The sequence below is a fragment of the Cherax quadricarinatus genome, chromosome 35, assembly GCF_038502225.1.
Source record: "Cherax quadricarinatus isolate ZL_2023a chromosome 35, ASM3850222v1, whole genome shotgun sequence".
NCBI lineage: Eukaryota > Metazoa > Arthropoda > Malacostraca > Decapoda > Parastacidae > Cherax > Cherax quadricarinatus.
In genome coordinates, this window is record NC_091326.1 from 33531016 (window position 1) to 33553788 (window position 22773).

Genomic DNA, 22773 nt, shown 5'->3' on the forward strand with positions numbered 1-22773 from the left:
TTCGCCGTCCTCTCCTAGTGAGCCAAGTACCGACATCATTCAAGCCTCTCCATCTATGCCTCCAGTACTTCTGTACCACATGTCCCAAAGTGGTTGGGCTACTTGCCTTGTTTTCTCCTCTTCCCCTCCTTCCCATCCTTTTCCAGTATTTCCATCCTTCCTCATCCTTCTTCCTTCCCATCTCATGACAGCTCTGGTCATCTTCCTCGCTCGCTCGCTCCTCCAACCTCTGCCCTCTTCCCATCTCATCACTCATCAAATACGACTTAAATAAAGGTGCCATTTTATTAATTATTAATGTATTTATTGTTTTCTGTGTAGGCAAATGTATATTTCACATAAAAAAATTATTTTGTTTAATACTTTTGGGTGTCTGGAACAGATTAATTGGATTTCCATTATTTCTTAAGGGGAAAATTAATTTGGATAACGAAAAAAATCGGTCTGGAACGGATTAAATGTCATTACCCAGGAGTCTACTGTATCACTTCTACTTTATAAAAACCTCTTTCAGTGAAACCCCGGGTTTCGGCCGCCCTGAGAATTGGCCGCTTGGGGTTTCGACTGCTTTTTTGGCCCAATTTTCTCCATTTCGGCCCTTGCCCCAGGTTTTGGCCGGCATACCAGACCTGTCACACGCCTGCACGCCTCCCTGCACAGGCATCATGAGCCAGTATAGCTCTGTTCATCCTTGAGTGAACATTACCCTGCACTCATCTGAACAATTCACAATAAATTCATTGTGTTTAGTGCTTTTTTATTGATTGTGACTGTGAAATAAGCCACCATGGGCCCAAAGAAACTTTATAGTGGCAGTGAGGCAGTGGTTGAGGCAGTGGCAGAGGCAGTGGTTGAGGTAGTGGTTGAGGCAGTAGAGACAATGATAAGTCCTCCCTATCTTCCAGATGCCAACAAGAGTCTTGAATAAAGGTACGTAAATGTGATTTTAAATGTTTATTTAAATGTTTATTTATGTACTGTATTACTCATTTTACATCAATACAGATTTTATGTTGAGAAAATATATATTCACCATACTCGTCATTGGTGTTCGTGATATTAAAAGAGCACACCTGAATATTCAAAGAGCACACCTGAATATTCATAGAGCACACCTGAATATTCAAAGAGCACACCTGAATATTCAAAGAGCACACCTGAATATTCACACAGCACACTTAATTATTCACATAGCACACTTAAATATTAACAGAGTACTGTACACCTAATTCGTAAGCACAATAAAGAGCAGCAGGTCAATCTTTCTTGTTTATTCTACATACAGAAATGGGAAGCAGTATACCCAGCTCTACAGAAAGTAGGCAGGAGCAGTAGAGATGTGAAGACGATGTAATTAGTCCAACACCCATGAAGATGTAGATTTGAGGTTGTCAGTCCCTAACCTCAAATCTACGTCTTCAAGGGTGATGGACTGATTACATCATCTTCACAGCTCTACTGCTCTTGTCTACTTTCTGTACTCGACTGAAGAAGCCTACTGTGTAGGTGAAATGTTTCAGAATAAAGATGCTAACAGCTGTGTTGAACAGTGCATTAGTGAGGCAGTGTTTTAACCAGCTCTCTTAATGGAATGAAGAAAAATTTGGTACTCAGTGACTGAAGCAATATTATAATGTCATTAACCCTTTCAGGGTCCAGACCCAAGAATTGAGACTTGTCCACAGGGTCCTACAATTTTCAAAAAAAAAAAAATTATTTTTTCTTATGAAATGATAGAGAATCTTTTTCTGAAGGTAATAAAACAAAAAATACAAAATTTGATGGAAAATTGACGAAATTATGCTCTTGCATAATTTGATGAGTCAGTGATATTTACGCATCGGCGATGTTGTTCACTTTGACTCCAATTTTAGGACAATTACATTTTTCCAGTCGACCAGATTCTTAGCCAATTTGGTATTTCTTCTATTTTATCAACTGAGCACAAGAAATCACCAAATCAACTGTTTCAACTACCTAATAAAGTGATTGGAAACTGGCAATTTGGCTAATTTAACACAAAGTTCAAAATATTCCAATTTCAAAATAGGGTCCAGAAAAAACAATGGAGGCATTCCTGGAACTAAACTAACATTCCTGGAACTAAACTAACATTCCTGGAACTAAACTAACATTCCTGGAACTAAACTAACATTCCTGGAACTAAACTAACATTCCTGGAACTAAACTAACATTCCTGGAACTAAACTAACATTCCTGGAACTCTGTTTATTTCAGGCTTTACAACTGGATACCATTTTTATTTTTTATTCACATAATGAATTTTTATTCTAACCAAAAAATGGAAGATTTACCATTATACAATACTGTAATAATTATATAAATAATATCACCACATTCATGAAAGTATATTAGACCCACCAGCTGACTCATATTAAATGCGTGACATCACTTGTTTACACTTGAACATCGGCAAAAATTTAACATTTCCGCTACTTTGAGCTCAATTTCAAGCCATTTTCAGTACTAAAACCAATCAAGACCATCTCTATTTCTGTAATGTATCTTCCATTCTATTAAATGAGACCAAGAAATCGCAAATACAACTATAAAACACACGTGAAAAAACACTGCAAAGTTGCTGTTTAAATCCAAAATTATGGTCTCAGTTTTTTTTTCTCATTATGCACTGCATGCTACAGGATTTGTTTGATGTGGTGCACACTTATCACATAGATGTATTCTCTCATATCTAGGCCCAAATTTACCGCTCACAGCTTATCTGAGTGAGCTGAGCTCATGGCGTAGCACCACGGTTTGGACCCAGAACTCAAAGCCGTAGAACTACGGCACAGACCCTGAAAGAGGTAATGTGTTTATTTAGAGTACAAAAACACATCAACAGTGAGTACAAATAACTATAACTAGGGATTCAATTTCTAAACAATCTGACTACTATTTTTTTTTTTTAAGCAAGTCGGCCATCTCCCACCTAGGCAGGGTGACCCAAAAAGAAAGAAAATCCCAAAAAAGAAAATGCTTTCATCATCACTCAACACTTGCACCTCACTCATACATAATCACTGTTTTTGCAGAAGTGCTCAGAATATAACAGTTTAGAAGCATATACGTATAAAGATAAACAACATGTCCCTCCAAACTGACAATATCCCAAACCCCTCCTTTAAAGTGCAGGCATTGTACTTCCCATTTCCAGGAATCAAGTCCAGCTATATAAAAATAACTGGTTTCCCTGAATCCCTTCACTAAATATTATCCTCCTCACACTCCAACAGCTTGTCAGGTCCCAAATACAATTCGTCTCCATTCACTCCTATCTAACACGCTCACGCATGTTTGCTGGAAGTCCAAACCCATCGCTCACAAAACCTCCTTTAACCCCTCCCTCCAACCTTTTCGAGGACGACCCCTACCCTGTCTTCCTTCCCCTACAGATTTAAATGCTCTCCATGTCATTCTACTTTGATCCATTCTCTCTAAATGACTAAACCACCTCAACAACCCCTCTTCAGCCCTCTGACTAATACTTTCATTAACTCCACACCTTCTCCTAATTTCCACACTGAATTTTGTGCATAATATTTACTTCACATATTGCCCTTAACCCTTTCTGGGTCCACAAGCCATCTCAGAGACTTGTTCTCAGGGTCGCCCAAATTTAAAAAAAAAATTATTTTTTCTTATGAAAATATAGAGAATCTTTTCCCGATCATAATGACACCAAAAGTATGAAAATTGATGGAAAACTTATGGAATTATGCTCTTGTGAAGTTAGCGGTCTCAACGATGTTTACGCATCGGCAATTTTGCCCTCTTTGAGCCCTATTTTCGGCCAATTCCACTGTACTAGTCGACAAAAATCATAACTATTTTGCTAGAACTCCATTTATTCTATCGAATGAATACAAGAAACCACCCATTTACCGATTTCAACTATCCAATAAAGTGGTCAGAATTTAGCAATTTTGCCAATTTCACACAAATTTCAAAAGATGCCGATTTCTGAATAGGGTCCAGAATAAACAAGAAAGACATTCCTGGCACTAAACTAAAATTTCCTCTGTTCACTAGTCACGTCCCCACGCCCCTCTTACATTCTTTTGCTTTCCACTTTGAATTTTTATTCTCACAAAAAATAGAAGATTTACTGTTATGCAGACTACTGCATTAGTGTAGAAATGGTATAAATAATATCAGCGCACTTGTGAAAGAATATTAGACTCACCAGCTGATGTGTATTGGACGCGTAGCATGATTTGTTTACTTTTGAGCTTTTGTAAAAATCGAACATTTCTGCTAATTTGAGCTCAATTTCAAGGTACTCTTCATTGTAAAACCAGTCAAAATCATCTCAATTTCTGTAATATGTCTTCCATTCTATAATATGAGACCAGAAAAACTAGAATACAATAATAAATACCATACGAAAATACAGTGCAAAGTCGCTGTTTTAATCCAAAAACAGACAAAAATTTTTTTTTTCTCATTACGCACTGTGTGCTGCAGGATTTTTTTTATACCACGCACATTGACCACACAGACCCATTCTTTCATATGTAGGCCTACCAGCTTTCTCTCACTAGATTTGAGGGCGCTAGAATTTAGGCATATTAGTACGTCAAAAACCCTGGTGCATAAGCCATACTAGTATGTCCGAAACCTTGAAAGGGTTAAAAAATATATTAATAAATGATAATTTTATCTTCTGAAATGCTAGAGAATCTCTTTCTGAAGGTAACAACATCAAGAATATGTGAAGTTAGCAGTCTGAGTACAATTTATGAAGCAGCAATTCTGACCACTATGAGCAATTCCACTGCTCCAACCAACCCAACTCCTGGCAAAAAAAATTTTTTTTTTTTTTTTAACAAGTCGGCCATCTCCCACCTAGGCAGGGTGACCCAAAAAGAAATACCTAAAAAGAAAATGCTTTCATCATCACTCAACACTTGCACCTCACTCATACATAATCACTGTTTTTGCAGAGGTGCTTAAAATACAACAGTTTAGAAGCATATAAGTATAAAGATACACAACATATCCCTCCAAACTGCCAATATCCCAAACCCCAAATTGCAGGAATTGTACTTCCCAATTCCAGGACTCAAGTCTGGCTATATAAAAATAACCGGTTTCCTTGAATATTTTATTTTTTATTATCACACTGGCCGATTCCCACCAAGGCAGGGTGGCCCGAAAAAGAAAAACTTTCACCATCATTCACTCCATCACTGTCTTGCCAGAAGGGTGCTTTACACTACAGTTTTTAAACTGCAACATTAACACCCCTCCTTCAGAGTGCAGGCACTGTACTTCCCATCTCCAGGACTCAAGTCCGGCCTGCCGGTTTCCCTGAACCCCTTCATAAATGTTACTTTGCTCACACTCCAACAGCACGTCAAGTATTAAAAACAATTTGTCTCCATTCACTCCTATCAAACACGCTCACGCATGCCTGCTGGAAGTCCAAGCCCCTCGCACACAAAACCTCCTTTACCCCCTCCCTCCAACCTTTCCTAGGCCAACCCCTACCCCGCCTTCCTTCCACTACAGACTGATACACTCTTGAAGTTATTCTGTTTCGCTCCATTCTCTCCACATGTCCGAACCACCTCAACAACCCTTCCCCAGCCCTCTGGACAACAGTTTTGGTAATCCCACACCTCCTCCTAACTTCCAAACAACGAATTCTCTGCATTACATTCACACCACACATTGCTCTCAGACATGACATCTCCACTGCCTCCAGCCTTCTCCTCGCTGCAACACTCATCACCCATGCTTCACACCCATATAAGAGTGTTGGTAAAACTATGCTCTCATACATTCCCCTCTTTGCCTCCAAGGACAAAGTTCTTTGTCTCCACAGACTCCTAAGTGCACCACTCACCCTTTTCCCCTCATCAATTCTATGATTCATCTCATCTTTCATAGACCCATCCGCTGACACGTCCACTCCCAAATATCTGAATACATTCACCTCCTCCATACTCTCTCCCTCCAATCTGATATCCAATCTTTCATCACCTAATCTTTTTGTTATCCTCATAACCTTACTCTTTCCTGTATTCACTTTCAATTTTCTTCTTTTGCACACTCTACCAAATTCATCCACCAACCTCTGCAACTTCTCTTCAGAATCTCCCAAGAGCACAGTGTCATCAGCAAAGAGCAACTGTGACAACTCCCACTTTATGTGTGATTCTTTATCTTTAACTCCACACTTCTTGCCAAGACCCTCGCATTTACTTCTCTTACAACCCCATCTATAAATATATTGAACAACCATGGTGACATCACACATCCTTGTCTAAGGCCTACTTTTACTGGGAAATAATTTCCCTTTCCTACATACTCTAACTTGAGCCTCACTATCCTCGTAAAAACTCTTCACTGCTTTCAGTAACCTACCTCCTACACCATACACCTGCAACATCTGCCACATTGCCCCCCTATCCACCCTGTCATACGCCTTTTCCAAATCCATAAATGCCACAAAGACCTCTTTAGCCTTATCTAAATACTGTTCACTTATATGTTTCACTGTAAACACCTGGTCCACACACCCCCTACCTTTCCTAAAGCCTCCTTGTTCATCTGCTATCCTATTCTCCGTCTTACTCTTAATTCTTTCAATAATAACTCTACCATACACTTTGCCAGGTATACTCAACAGACTTATCCCCCTATAATTTTTGCACTCTCTTTTATCCCCTTTGCCTTTATACAAAGGAACTATGCATGCTCTCTGCCAATCCCTAGGTACCTTACCCTCTTCCATACATATATTAAATAATTGCACCAAAAACTCCAAAACTATATCCCCACCTGCTTTTAACATTTCTATCTTTATCCCATCAATCCCGGCTGCCTTACCCCCTTTCATTTTACCTACTGCCTCACGAACTTCCCCCACACTCACAACTGGCTCTTCCTCACTCCTACAAGATGTTGTTCCTCCTTGCCCTATACACGAAATCACAGCTTCCCTATCTTCATCAACATTTAACAATTCCTCAAAATATTCCCTCCATCTTCCCAATACCTCTAACTCTCCATTTAATAACTCTCCTCTCCTATTTTTAACTGACAAATCCATTTGTTCTCTAGGCTTTCTTAACTTGTTAATCTCACTCCAAAACTTTTTCTTATTTTCAACAAAATTTGTTGATAACATCTCACCCACTCTCTCATTTGCTCTCTTTTTACATTGCTTCACCACTCTCTTAACCTCTCTCTTTTTCTCCATATACTCTTCCCTCCTTGCATCACTTCTACTTTGTAAAAACTTCTCATATGCTAACTTTTTCTCCCTTACTACTCTCTTCACATCATCATTCCACCAATCGCTCCTCTTCCCTCCCGCACCCACTTTCCTGTAACCACAAACTTCTGCTGAACACTCTAACACTACATTTTTAAACCTACCCCATACCTCTTCGACCCCATTGCCTATGCTCTCATTAGCCCATCTATCCTCCAATAGCTGTTTATATCTTACCCTAACTGCCTCCTCTTTTAGTTTATAAACCTTCACCTCTCTCTTCCCTGATGCTTCTATTCTCCTTGTATCCCATCTACCTTTTACTCTCAGTGTAGCTACAACTAGAAAGTGATCTGATATATCTGTGGCCCCTCTATAAACATGTACATCCTGAAGTCTACTCAACAGTCTTTTATCTAGCAATACATAATCCAACAAACTACTGTCATTTCGCCCTACATCATATCTTGTATACTTATTTATCCTCTTTTTCTTAAAATACGTATTACCTATAACTAAACCCCTTTCTATACAAAGTTCAATCAAAGGGCTCTCATTATCATTTACACATGGCACCCCAAACTTACCTACCACACCCTCTCTAAAAGTTTCTCCTACTTTAGCATTCAGGTCCCCTACCACAATTACTCTCTCACTTGGTTCAAAGGCTCCTATACATTCACTTAACATCTCCCAAAATCTATCTCTCTCCTCTGCATTCCTCTCTTCTCCAGGTGCATACACGCTTATTATGACCCACTTCTCGCATCCAACCTTTACTTTAATCCACATAATTCTTGAATTTACACATTCATATTATCTTTTCTCCTTCCATAACTGATCATTCAACATTACTGCTAGCCCTTCCTTTGCTCTAAGTCTCTCAGATACTCCAGATTTAATCCCATTTATTTCCCCCCACCGAAACTCCCCTACCCCCTTCAGCTTTGTTTCGCTTAGGGCCAGGACATCCAACTTCTTTTCATTCATAACATCAGCAATCATCTGTTTCTTGTCATCCGCACTACATCCACGCACATTTAAGCATCCCAGTTTTATAAAGTTTTTCTTCTTCTCTTTTTTAGTAAATGTCTACAGGAGAAGGGGTTACTAGCCCATTGCTCCCGGCATTTTAGTCGCTTCATACGACACGCATGGCTTACGGAGGAAAGATTCTTTTCCACTTCCCCATGGACAATAGAAGAAATAAAGAGGAACAAGACCTATTTAGAAAAAGGAGAAAAACCTAGATGTATGTATATATATATGCATGTGCATGTCTGTGAAGTGTGACCAAAGTGTAAGTAGGAGTAGCAAGATATCCCTTTTATCTAGCGTGTTTATGAGACAGAAAAAGAAACCAGCAATCCTACCATCATGCAAAACAGTTATAGGTTTCTGTTTCACAGTCATCTGGCAGGACGGTAGTACTTCCCTGGGTGGTTGCTGTCTACCAACCTACTACCTATTCTACCAACCTACTACCTATCTAACAACCTACTTCACTAAATATTACCCTGCTCATACTCCAACAGCTCGTCAGGTCCCAAATACCATTCGTCTCCATTCACTCCTATCTAATGTGCTCACGCATGCTTGCTGGAAGTCCAAGCCCCTTGCCCCTAAAACCTCCTTTACCCCCTCCCCCCAACCTTTTCAAGGACAACCCCTACCTCGCCTTCTTCCCCTACAGATTTATACGCTCTCCATGTCATTCTACTTCGATCCATTCTCTCTAAATTACCAAGCCACCTCAACAACCCCTCTTCAGCCCTCTGACTTATACTTTATTAACTCCACACCTTCTCCTAATTTCCACACTCCGAATTTTGTGCATAATATTTACACCACACATTGCCTTTAGACAGGACATCTCCACTGCCTCCAACCGTCTCCTCGCTGCAGCATTTACAACCAAAGCTTCACACTCATATAATAGTGTTGGTACCACAATACTTTCATACATTCCCTTCTTTGCCTCCATAGATAACATTTTTTGTCTCCACATATACCTCAACGTACCACTCGCCTTTTTTCCTTCATCAATTCTATGGTTAACCTCATCCTTCATAAATCCATCCGCTGACACGTCAACTCCCAAATATCTGAATGAATGAATGAATCTTATTGTAGCCAGTTGGTCCAGCAGCTTACATGCTGGCCTGGAGTTTTACGACTCACTTCCTGTGAGTTCTATCCTCACCCATACTGTGGTTTGTTTGCAATCATGTCATTATGATTTTGTGAGTCAATTCCTGGCTATTTTGCTATACTTTTTTTCTATCAATTGGGCACAAGAAACTGCTAATTCAACTGCCAGAGCTACTCTGTAAAGCATCCAGAAGTTTGCAATTTGTCCAGTTTTACACAAAATGTAACAAATTCCAATTAAAAGAGTTTAAAATATACAGTTTAGGCATTGAAGACACTAAGCAACCTTTCCTCTGTTAAGCAATTAAAGTAATTACATTGCCATGCCTCTCCTACACAACATTTGCTCTATATGTATTATGAGTCCACCACAAAAAATTGGAGTTTTACCCAGTTCTTGAATAATAGAAAAAATGACAAAAAATGATTAGTCATGCTTTAGACAGTCCAAATAAATGAAGCAAACTTATCAAAATGGCAGAAAACATACCTTCCCTTCCTCAGGAAAATAGTCAAAAATCAATATTTCTGCTATTTTGAGGTCTATTTCAGGCCACTTTTGGTCTGACACTGACCAACAAGAACACTAACATGTTTCACCACTTCACTAACATGTTTTCCAGTCAATGAACTGACACCAAGAAACAGCCAATAAAAGAAACCAACCTAGACAATGCATCAAAGTCAATATTTTAACCCCAACACAAGATCCCAGGTTTACTATTACCACCTGGTACTGCACGAGGCAGGATTGTTTTATACTCTGGACACCTGTCACACACTCCCATTTTCTCACATCTAGGCTAAAATAAACCAATCACAATATATCTGAGGAATTTATGTTTAATTAAAACACAGATCTAGGAAAGTGACACTGGCCTCAATAATGCAGATCTACATGACAATGAAAGGGTTAATTATGAACACGTGTAAGTTGTGATGTATGTATGGGTGGATGAGTGTTAAATAATGCAAATTAGCAGACGTTCACACTACACTCACTCACCCATTTGACCATAAACACAGAAATATCAATCTTAATCTTAGAATAATGAATCCTAACTAGTCATAAGTTGGCCTGTGATACTCCAATACTGAAACTATGTATTGTGCGAAAACAAAAGCATTCACATTGCTAAACTCACAAACTAGTATTTAGTCACTCAGCCATAATTCCAACTTACCTCATAATTTGTAATATTTTAAAGTTAAGAATTAATCTAATTCTGCCCGAAATGCCTAGCCATGCTAGGTGTTCTAGTAGCCCCCTCTGTAATTAGTATTTTACTATATGTAAACCACACAATAACCAAATTCTGTAAACTCAGCATTGTAATCCTTATAGAGAATAAACTTGATTTGATTTGATTTGACAAGAAAATATTAGAATGCTGACTGTAGAGACAGTAGCAGATCTGAAAATGAATAGAGAGTACACTGCAGCAGCCCCTTCTGAGACAATGTTATGTTCAGGGTAGAACATTATCCAGCTTGATCAAGCTCTACCCTAGCAGCAGTGTTATTTAATTAAAGCTTCTTGTATATAATGTGTCATCAAAGCCACATCAACAGTGAGTGATAACTGACATGTGTTACCAAACAAACATCAACAGTGTTAACTCACCTGTGTTATCAACAGTTAACAGTGTTAACTCACCTGTGTTATGAACAGTTAACAGAGTTAACAGTGTTAACTCACCTGTGTTATGAACAGTTAACAGAGTTAACAGTGTTAACTCACCTGTGTTATGAACAGTTAACAGAGTTAACAGTGTTAACTCACCTGTGTTATCAAGAGTGTTAACTCACTTGTGTTATCAACAGTGTTAACTCACCTGTGTTATCAACAGTGTTAACTGTTACAAAAAATACGATATCTATTAAGCACAGACATCTCCAGAGAAAACTAGAAAAATCTGCCCCTCTAGCATTCAGCCTGTTACTGGGTTTTTGTAAAATTAACTCACCTGTGTTATCAAGTGTTAGCTTACCTGTGCTATCATGCAGCAGGTCATGGTTGCAGGCAGCCTCAGCCTTCCTAGTATGCTTGCTGGGAGAGTCCTGCACAAGATAAATATATTATCAAAATAAATCATCCTATTTCCCAAGTGTTATGTGGCCCCCCTGTGGGTTTATCACCTCTCCATGATACTACTAATAATAGTAGTAATAATAATTAACAACAACAATGATATAATTATACTACTGATGTGTACCTGTACCTAAATAATCTTACACACAGTGCTGGCATGTAGTTACACATTAACCCTTCCAGGGTTCAGAGGCCAAATTTCAAAGTGTGCACACACCAGGGTCCAAGAATTTTCAAAAAATAATTTTGTTATTTTTTCTTATGAAATGGTAGAGAATCTTTTTCTGAAGGTAACAAAACAAAAAGTACAAAATTTGGTGGAAAACTGACGAAATTATGCTCTCGCGGATTTTGATGTGCCGGCGATATTTACGCATCGGTGATTTTGCCGATTTTGACTCCCATTTTAGGGCAATTACAGTATTCAAGTCAACCAAATTCTTAGCTATTTCACTAGTATTACTTCTATTCTATCAACTGAGCACAAGAAATCGCCAAGTAACTGTTTCAACAACAAAATAAAGTGACCGGAAATTGGTAATTTGGCCAATTTAATGCAAAGTTCAAAATAGGGGCCAGAATAAACAATGCAGGCATTCCTGGCACTAAACTAACATTTCCTCTGTTCATTAGTTATGTTTTCAGGCTTTGTAAATAAATTCCATTTTGATTTTTTATTCGCATAATGAATTTTTATTCAAACCAAAAAATAGAAGATTTACTGTTATGCAATACTGTAATAATTGCATAAATAATATCACCACATTTCTAAATGTATATTAGACCCACCAGCTGTCATGTATTAGACTTGTGAGGTCATTTATTTACTCTTGAACATCGGCAAAAATTTAACATTTCTGCTACTTTGAGCTCAGTTTCAAGCCATTTCCAGTTCTAAAACCAATCAAAGTATCTCTATTTCTGTAGTATATCTTCCATTCTATCAAGTGAGACCAAGAAATCACAAATACAACTTTAAAAAACATACAAAAAAACACTGCAAAGTTGCTGTTTTAATCGAAAATTACGGTCACAGTTTTTTCCTCTCATTATGCGCTGTGTGCTGCAGGATTTGTTTTATGTGGTGCACACATACCACACAGATGTATTCTCTCATATCTAGGCCCAAATTTACTGCTCACAGCTTATCAGAGTGAGCTGAGCTCATGGCATATATCTACGGTTTGGACCCTGAATGTAAATCCGTAGATCTATGGCACGGACCCTGAAAGAGTTAAAATCACTAAGAGTGTCTTATTAGTCTTGACAATACAAAGTTAATAATGATAATACAAGTACAACATTGATTTTCCGGACACTGATGGTCTGGAACCTCTCATAATTCATACAAATTTACGAGCAGGAACTTGAAATTCATGTGGCAGTGTATTTACCACCAAACCGTATATCACTTATCCAGCCCCAAGACCAAGGCAAAAAAATCAGCCATCCGGAAAGGACTTGGAACCAAAGGTTCCGGAAAATCGATATTGTACCTGTAAAAATAAAAATACGCAATAATAATCACTGAGGCACATTAAACGTTGTACAATATGTTTATAAAGACATTTTCATTAATCTATGATTTTTTTCAAAATTATATATAATAAACATGCTACGTAACATATAAACATCATAAATACACCCCACAGTAGAATAAATTAACAAATGTGAGAAGTTTTTTCCAGTCATCTTGTCGGAGTGTCAGAAAGAATAATGTTTTCTCTAGTTCAATACCAAAGAAAATGTGTACACAACAGTGTCTCAAAGCTCGGTCGCTAGCACACACAGCTCACACACTGAGGTCCGGAGTTCAAATCTCCTCCAGTACAGCTGGAAAACATTAGGAACGTGTTTCCATAAGACACCTGCTGTCTCTGTTCACCAATCAGTTTAAAATGGGTACCTGGGTGTTAGTCGACTGGTGTGGGTCGCATCCTGGGACAAAACTGACCTAATTTGCCAGAAATGCTCTGCATAACAAGTGGCTCTGTATATAATAGAATGTCATTGATATCAGCCAGGCCTGTATATCTCGTACATGTGCTTGTAGCAAAAAAAGATATTATTATTTTCTTTTTTTATTAACACATCGGCCCTTTCCCACCAAGGTAGGGTGGCCCAAAAAAGAAAAACTCTCATCATTCACTCCATCATTGTCTTGCCAGAGGCATGCTTACACTACAGTTATAAAACTGCAACATTAACACCCCTCCTTCAGAGTGCCGGCACTGTACTTCCCATCTCCAGGAATCAAGTCCGGCCTGCCAGTTTCCCTGAATCCATTCATAAATGATACCTTGCTTACACTCCAACAGCATGTCAAGTCCTAAAAACCCTCTGTCTCCATTTGCTCCTATCTAACAAGCTCACGCACGCTTGCTAGAAGCCCAAGCCCCTCGCACATAAAACCATTTTTACCCCGTCCCTCCAACTTTTCCTACGCCAACCCCTACCCCACCTTCCCTCCACTACAGATTTATACACACTCAAAGTCATTCTATTTCGTTCCATCCTCTCTACATGTCCAAACCATCTCAATAACCCCTCCTCAGTTGCTGGGGGTAATTATAGAAAATTATTCCTTTCATATGCCTTCACTCAGAGCATCATTCCTTCTAAAAATTGTGTTACATAAGAATGGGAGCGTTGCTCTTTATATATTCTACTGCACCAATGTGGAGACAACTTGTACACAATGTACAGTGTTTGTATTATGGTATAAGCTTCACAAACATGGAAATGAACATGTATCAACCATAACGAGACGCATACTTCTGCTTGTTTACGTACTCAGTGTCTCGGTCCTCTCTCATTTTCTCGTTCTCTCTCTCGCATTTATTTGTTTTATCTCCTTTACTCACCTCTCACCGTATATTAAGACTACAAATATTTTACGGTAGGTAATGAGTGTATTGTGTGTATTTTACTTTTTATTGTTTTTAATACCTAATTCTATTGCTAACTTAATATATATTAGTGTAAACTTGTTATCTGACATTTATACGATTTATAAGTGGAAAAAACTGGCGTTCTGCTTTCCAGTGGTAGCCTGGAACCTGCCATATAACTGGGGCCCTATTGTATATGCTCCATGATCCAAGGAGATAAGAGACACTTCATGGCAGAAGAAAATAAGCACCACCTTAGCCAAAATCTGGGTTAGTGAGCAAATCAATTCCTTAATGCTTTGTCTGTTTTCTATAGCTGTAAGACAGGCTCAGAAGTACATGACTAAGTGTGGTAACAAAAGCTTCACAGCTGCCATCACCATCATACCTGCATTTTTTCCATTGTTTGAATCTGTTTTCTGCTGCACAACACCTCACATACTCATCATAACATATTACTTCAACACTCACCTGAGGTACAACATTTTGGTGTAGTTTCTTAGGGGTGTTCCGAACATCTAGCTTATTTGATGCTCCAAAATTTTCTTTCTTGGGAGAAATTCTAATATTACACTGCTTCCTTGGAGACCGTCGTAACAGCTACAAACAATACAGTATATTAATGTAAGAATAAACATGTAACAATGCTGTTTAATAGTGTTGTATAAAACACCATCCCTCGGTGGGAGACGGCCGACTTGTTGAAAAAAAACAAAACATGTTTATTAACAATACAGGGCAAGTTGAAACTGAGTATAGAATAAAGTGCTCTCTGGACCATACAGTTATTAACTATTAACTTCACTGCAAAACTAAGCCTACAAAATTTTCCAATGCTGTTGGTATTAATGAATGGGTAGACATATTTCTAAACAAAATACATATGCTATATAACAAACATTGTCCCATAAAAACTAAACAGATAAGTAATAAAAGACTATGTTGCCCATGGGTTACTAACAGCATCCTAAGATCCATTAATATGAAACATCAACATGAAAAACAATATAGAAGGGGCTTAATAACTAAAGAATTTATCAAATACTATACATGTCCTCACCAAATTAATCAGAAAGGCCAAGCAACTATATTATTCTAATAGATTCACTGAAACGAGAGGAAATATTAAAAAGACCTGGAAGACAATGTCTCAGATCCTGGGCACCACAAACTGAACAGAACTAGTAATGTTTATTTCCTTGCAAAGTTTACAATGTGTGGTTTACATGTTATAAAGTATTAATTACAAAGAAGGCCACTAGCATGCCTAGGCAAAATAAATGACTTCTCCTCAAACATAGGATCAAATCTCGCCAGTAAAATTCCAATTACTAATGCCCAAGCTAATGACTATCTAGATGGAAACTTCCCAACATCCCTCTATCTTGCACCAACAGAGCCCAGTGAGGTTACCATGATTATTAACTCTCTAAAAAACGAATCAGGAAATATACCCCAAGTGCCACCACTACTGTACATGAGCGGCTCAAATCCTTTCAATCACCATTTCATTACTCTTTAACAAATCACTAGAAACTAATACACTCCCAGCATCACTAAAAATAGCAAGGATTACACCAATACACAAAAGTGGTGACCTAACAGATGTAAACAATTATAGGCCAATATCAAACCTGCCTTTACTTTCCAAAATCGAGATACTCATACACAAGAGATGATAGTCCTTCATAACATCACAAAGTATCCTCAAACTCTGCCTGCTAGGCTTCAGGAGAAACAAAAGCACAAATGATGCAATAATAAAAATGCTAGACCTACTTGACACAGCACTTGAAAAAAATGAATACCCGCTTGGACTCTTTATTGACTTTAAGAAAGCTTTTGATACAGTAGACCACAGCATCCTACTCCTCAAGCTTGATCATTACAGTATAAAAGGCCATGAACTTACATATATCAAGTCATATCTTACTAACAGGAAGCAATACGTCTCTATCAAGGATACAACCTCCTCAACAAGACCCCTGGACAACGGTGTACCACAGGGAAGCATTCTTGTCCCTCTCTATTTCCTTTTAAACATCAACGACCTTCCAAGTGTGTCACAACAACGTATGCCTATTCTCTTTGCTGACAACATGACTTTTGTCATCTCTCACTTTAACCCCTTCAGGGTCCAAGGCCCAAATCTGAAGTGGTGCCCCAGTGTCCAAGAATTTAAAAAAAAAAAATTTGTTATTTTTTCTTATGAAATGGTAAAGAATCTTTTTGTGAAGGTAATAAAACAAAAAGTACGAAATTTGATGGAAAATTGACGAAATTATGCTCTCACGAATTTTGATGTGTCAGCGATATTTACGAATCGGCGATTTTGCCGACTTTGACTCCCATTTTAGGCCAATTACATTATTCCAGTCAACCAAATTCTTAGCTATTTCACTAGTATTACTTCTATTCTATCGATTGAGCACAAGAAATCGCCAAGTCAACTGTTTCAACTACAAGTTAAAGTGATCGGAAATTGTTAATTTGGCCAATTTAACACAAAGTTCAAAATATTCCAATTTCAAAATAGGGTCCAGAATAAACAATGTAGGTATTCCTGGAACTAAACTAACATTTCCTCTGTTCATTAGTTACATTTTGAGGCTTTACAAATAAATTCCATTTTGATTTTTTATTCACATAACGAATTTTTATTCACACCAAAACATAGAAGATTTACTGTTATGCAATATTGTAATAATTGTATAAATATCATCACCATATTTGTGAATGTATATTAGACCCACCAGCTGGCGTGTATTAGACGTGTGAGGTCGTTTGTTTACTCTTGAATATCGGCAAAAATTTAACATTTCTGCTACTTTGAGCTCAGTTTCAAGCCATTTCCAGTGCTAAAACCAATCAAAATCATCTCTATTTCTGTAATATGTCTTCCATTCTATCAAATGAGACCAAGAAATTGCAAATACAACTATAAAAAACATACGAAAAAACACTGCAAAGTCGCTGTTTTAATCGAAAAATCATGATTTCAGTTTTTTTTCTCTCATTATACACAGTGTGCTGCAGGATCTGTTTTATGTGGTGCACACATACCACATAGATGTATTCTCTCATATCTAGGCACAAATGTACCACCCACAGTTTATCAGAGTGAGCTGAGCTCATGACGTAGATCTACGGTTTGGACCCTGAATGTAAAGCCGTAGATCTATGGGACGGACCCTGAAAGGGTTAATCTAGCCCCACTTAATAGTACTGTTCATGAAGAGCTCACAAAAAATAACAACCTGGGACTGTCAATAAACTTACACTGAACACAGACAAAACCTTTTACATTATGTTTGGGAGTAGAGCAAGTGAGGCCCAACTAAACATTATGCTTAACATCCTTATTGCTAAAAATAACGAGGGAAAATTTCTGGGTCTACACCGTGACAGCAACCTGAAATTCAACACCCATATCCAACACATAAAAAAGTATCTAAAACAGTTGGCATCCTCTCAAAAATACATTACTATGTACTACAAACAGCACTATTTACACTATACCATTCACTGATGTACTCCTACCTCAACTATGCTATTTGTGGCTGGGGTTCCACAACAACAAATCACCTAAAGCCAATAATAACCAACTAAAAGCTGCAGTGAGAATGATCACACATTCTGCAGCTAGACAACACCTCCCCCCCAACTCTTCACTCATACTACTGTGCCACCTACATTTACAGAGCAATCAATTCTAATATAAATCCTGACCTGAAGCGCTTTCTTGACAGTTGCAATAGGACCCATGGACATACTACTAGGCACAAAAATATTTATGACATTCCACATATCAGGCTAAGTCTTTTCAAAAACTTAAATGTACATTTTAAAAAGGACCCAAAATCTGGAACTCTCTGCCAGAAATCTCCAGAACCACTGGCTCAGCTAGCATTTTTAAAACCACAGTTAGGAAACACCTTATCTCCTTAACCTATCCTAGCCCATCATATATACATGTAAATATGTAAAAACTATATGTCTATTTGCTCAATATCATGAACTTAGTTAAAACATTATAATAAATATATACTTACTCTCAATATCTGTAATCTTCTCAAATGTTAATCATTCCATTGTGTCCACTTTAGGTTAATAATCAAAACTGTAATTCTTCTCTACCAAACTTATTAAAACCATATAGCATGAACAAACAGACTAGTCAATTTTTTTGTATTCATTTTAACTCACGTAATGACCACATGTACAATTACTGCACTATTATTGCCTTTTTTTTTATTAACACATCGGCAGTTTCCCACCAAGGCAGGGGGCCTGAAAAAGAAAAACTTTCATCATCATTTACTCCACTGTCTTGCCAGAGGCATGCCTACACCACAGTTATACAACTGTAACATTAACACCCCTCCTTCAGAGTGCAGACACTGTACTTACCATCTCCAGAACTCAAGTCCGGCCTGCCGGTTTCCTTGAATCCCCTCATAAATGTTACCTTGCTTACACTCAAACAGCACATCAAGTCCTAAAAACCATTTGTCTCCATTCGCTCCTGTCTAACACGCTCATGCATGCTTGCTGAAAGTCCAAGCCCCTTGCACACAAAACCTCTTAAGTTTGCCCAAATTGCTCTGCACATAAAGGGGCTTTTGCCATGTACACCCAATTGTCATGCTCCTTTGTACAAACATGTATCATGCTAAAATAAAATTACATTGCACTTTACTTTGGTCTCATAGGCCACATAAGTTACTTGAAAAAATAAAGTAGTGGAAAAAGCAAGAAACCTTTGAATGGGAGTAAAAAAAATGTTTACCGGGTGAGTGGCATTCACCGCTGTTGCCATACGCGGCTCATTTTCTGCCAACTTTACGCCTCTATATCTCGGTAAGTAATCATCACAAAAAAAAATATTTTTTTTTAGGCTTTAAACACTCAGCAAAATAATCCTAACATTTTGGTAAGAAAAAATAATTTTTTAATTTTCAAATATTTTTCAACACAGAATGACAGTTTCAGAAATGGGCTTGCGACAGTCAAAGGGTTAAAAAGGTAATGAATCTTATGCAGAGACGTGTTACAGTTACTCTCTGTGGAAGATACAGTTTTCTTGGCAGATTTTGAAGTTGTAAAGATTGATAGACGAATATGGGAGGGTATGTAAAGACAGAAATTAAAAGTAAACAGAAAAGAGCAAGGTGATAAGAGAAACAAAAAGTCTAGGCAATCAAAGACTGGATATCATGCTGGAGGAAGTATGGAGGAGGTGCATTTTTTTTTTTAACACACCAGCCATCTGCCACTAAGGCGCGCTGAACCTGTGGAAAATCTTGTTTGAATTTCCAGACATTACAAACCTTTCCCCAGTTGAGAGAGTAAGGAGGGGAGGCAATGCCTATTGAGGCCAGGTGCCACATTTATATATTCTTAATTTGTAAGATTTAATCTGTAACGAAACCCACAGGCTAAAGTACTGTACACTACTACCTAAACGTATTTAAGCTAAGTTAGAGCTAGACAGAATTTAGCTTGGTAAACTATAACACATCACAGCGTACACAATAGCTGTAAGCACCACTGCAGCCTCCCTATGAGTGTCCACAGGGTATGCAACATGCCTACCGGTCAGTCATACCATAGGCAGTGAGAGAAATGGGAGACCTATCCATAGGACTTGTGCAGTGAAATACTATTTAACACTCGCAGCTCAAATTACATTTCACCGCGATCAAGGAACTCTCGCTACTGGACCAGACAGTTGCACGTGACTCACAGTTATTTCTAGGTGTACCACAGCTTATCACCCTTCCACGTACGTAACTCTAGAGTATTGACTGCATTCATATCTTGGGGCCCACGTGCAAAAGGGTGGCCACCACCTTCACTAGAGACCTACAATTGCAACTGTATCACATCACACTGCCCACTCTGAGATACAGAGATACATATATAAATCAGTTGGAGTGGTTGGTATTTTTGTTTAATAAATGTATGAAAGAGAGGAAGGTACCTAGAGATTGGTGGAGAGCATGTATTTTTTTTTATTATCACACTGGCCAATTCCCACCAAGGCAGGGTGGCCCGAAAAAGAAAAACTTTCACCATCATTCACTCCATCACTGTCTTGCCAGAAGGGTGCTTTACACTACAGTTTTTAAACTGCAACATTAACACCCCTCCTTCAGAGTGCAGGCACTGTACTTCCCATCTCCAGGACTCAAGTCCGGCCTGCCGGTTTCCCTGAATCCCTTCATAAATGTTACTTTGCTCACACTCCAACAGCACGTCAAGTATTAAAAACCATTTGTCTCCATTGACTCCTATCAAACACGCTCACGCATGCCTGCTGGAAGTCCAAGCCCCTCGCACACAAAACCTCCTTTACCCCCTCCCTCCAACCTTTCCTAGGCCAACCCCTACCCCGCCTTCCTTCCACTACAGACTGATACACTCTTGAAGTCATTCTGTTTCGCTCCATTCTCTCTACATGTCCGAACCACCTCAACAACCCTTCCTCAGCCCTCTGGACAACAGTTTTGGTAATCCCGCACCTCCTCCTAACTTCCAAACTAGGAATTCTCTGCATTATATTCACACCACACATTGCCCTCAGACATAACATCTCCACTGCCTCCAGTCTTCTCCTCGCTGCAACATTCATCACCCATGCTTCACACCCATATAAGAGCATTGGTAAAACTATACTCTCATACATTCCCCTCTTTGCCTCCAAGGACAAAGTTCTTTGTCTCCACAGACTCCTAAGTGCACCACTCACCCTTTTCCCCTCATCAATTCTATGATTCACCTCATCTTTCATAGACCCATCCGCTGACATGTCCACTCCCAAATATCTGAACATTCACCTCCTCCATACTCTCTCCCTCCAATCTGATATCCAATCTTTCATCACCTAATCTTTTTGTTACCCTCATTACCTTACTCTTTCCTGTATTCACTTTTAATTTTCTTCTTTTGCACACCCTACCAAATTCATCCACCAATCTCTGCAGCTTCTCTTCAGAATCTCCCAAGAGCACAGTGTCATCAGCAAAGAGCAACTGGGACAACTCCCACTTTATGTGTGATTCTTTATCTTTTAACTCCACGCCTCTTGCCAAGACCCTCACATTTACTTCTCTTACAACCCCATCTATAAATACAGTATATTAAATAACCACGGTGTAATCACACATCCTTGTCTAATGCCTACTTTTACTGGGAAATAATTTCCCTCCTTCCTACATACTCTAACTTGAGCCTCACTATCCTCGTAAAAACTAAAAACTGCTTTCAGTAACCTACCTCCCACACCATACACCTGCAACATCTGCCACATTGCTCCCCTATCCACCCTGTCATACGCCTTTTCCAAATCCATAAATGCCACAAAGACCTCTTTAGCCTTATCTAAACACTGTTCACTTATATGTTTCACTGTGAACACCTGGTCCACACACCCCCTACCTTTCCTAAAGCCTCCTTGTTCATCTGCTATCCTATTCCCCGTCTTACTCTTAATTCTTTCAATAATAACTCTACCATACACTTTACCAGGTACACTCAACAAACTTATCCCCCTATAATTTTTGCACTCTCTTTTGTCCCCTTTGCCTTTATACAAAGGAACTATGCATGCTCTCTGCCAATCCCTAGGTACCTTACCCTCTTCCATACATTTATTAAATAATTGCACCAACCACTCCAAAACTATATCCCCACCTGCTTTTAACATTTCTATCTTTATCCCATCAATCCCGGCTGCCTTACCCCCTTTCATTTTACCTACTGCCTCACGAACTTCCCCCACACTCACAACTGGCTCTTCCTCACTCCTACAAGATGTTATTCCTCCTTGCCCTATACACGAAATCACAGCTTCCCTATCTTCATCAACATTTAACAATTCCTCAAAATATTCCCTCATGTGAGCATGTATAGTCTCTTTATATAAAGGAAAGGGGGACAAAAGAGATTGTAAAAATTATAGAGGAATAAGTTTACTGAGTATACCAGGAAAAGTGTACAGTAGGAATATAATTGAAAGAATTAGAGGCAAGATAGAATGTAGGATTGCGGATAAGCAAGGAGGTTTCAGAGTGGGTAGGGGATGTGTAGATCAAGTGTTTACATTGAAGCATATATGTGAACAGTATTTAGATAAAGGTAGGGAAGTTTTTATTGCATTTATGGATTTAGAAAAGGCATATGATAGAGTGGATAGGGGAGCAATGTGGCAGATGTTACAAGTATATGGAATAGGTGGTAAGTTACTAAATGCTGTAAAGAGTTTTTATGAGGATAGTGAGGCTCAGGTTAGGGTGTGTAGAAGAGAGGGAGACTACTTCCCGGTAAAAGTAGGTCTTAGACAGGGATGTGTAATGTCACCATGATTGTTTAATATATTTATAGATGGGGTT

General features: G+C 38.6%; 1 protein-coding gene across 4 annotated transcripts in view; it reads right to left on the reverse strand.

Moving 5' to 3' along the window:
- Positions 1–22773, reverse strand: part of LOC128695217 (cell division cycle 7-related protein kinase-like) — a 299888-nt gene that overhangs the window by 117209 nt on the left and 159906 nt on the right. For all 4 annotated transcript variants that reach the window (XM_070091499.1, XM_070091498.1, XM_053785734.2 and 1 more), the window contains 2 exons: positions 14852–14980; positions 11389–11458 (listed from right to left, as the gene is read on the reverse strand). In XM_070091499.1, the coding sequence (XP_069947600.1) occupies positions 11389–11458; positions 14852–14980 (199 nt within the window). The remainder of the gene's footprint in view (positions 1–11388; positions 11459–14851; positions 14981–22773) is intronic.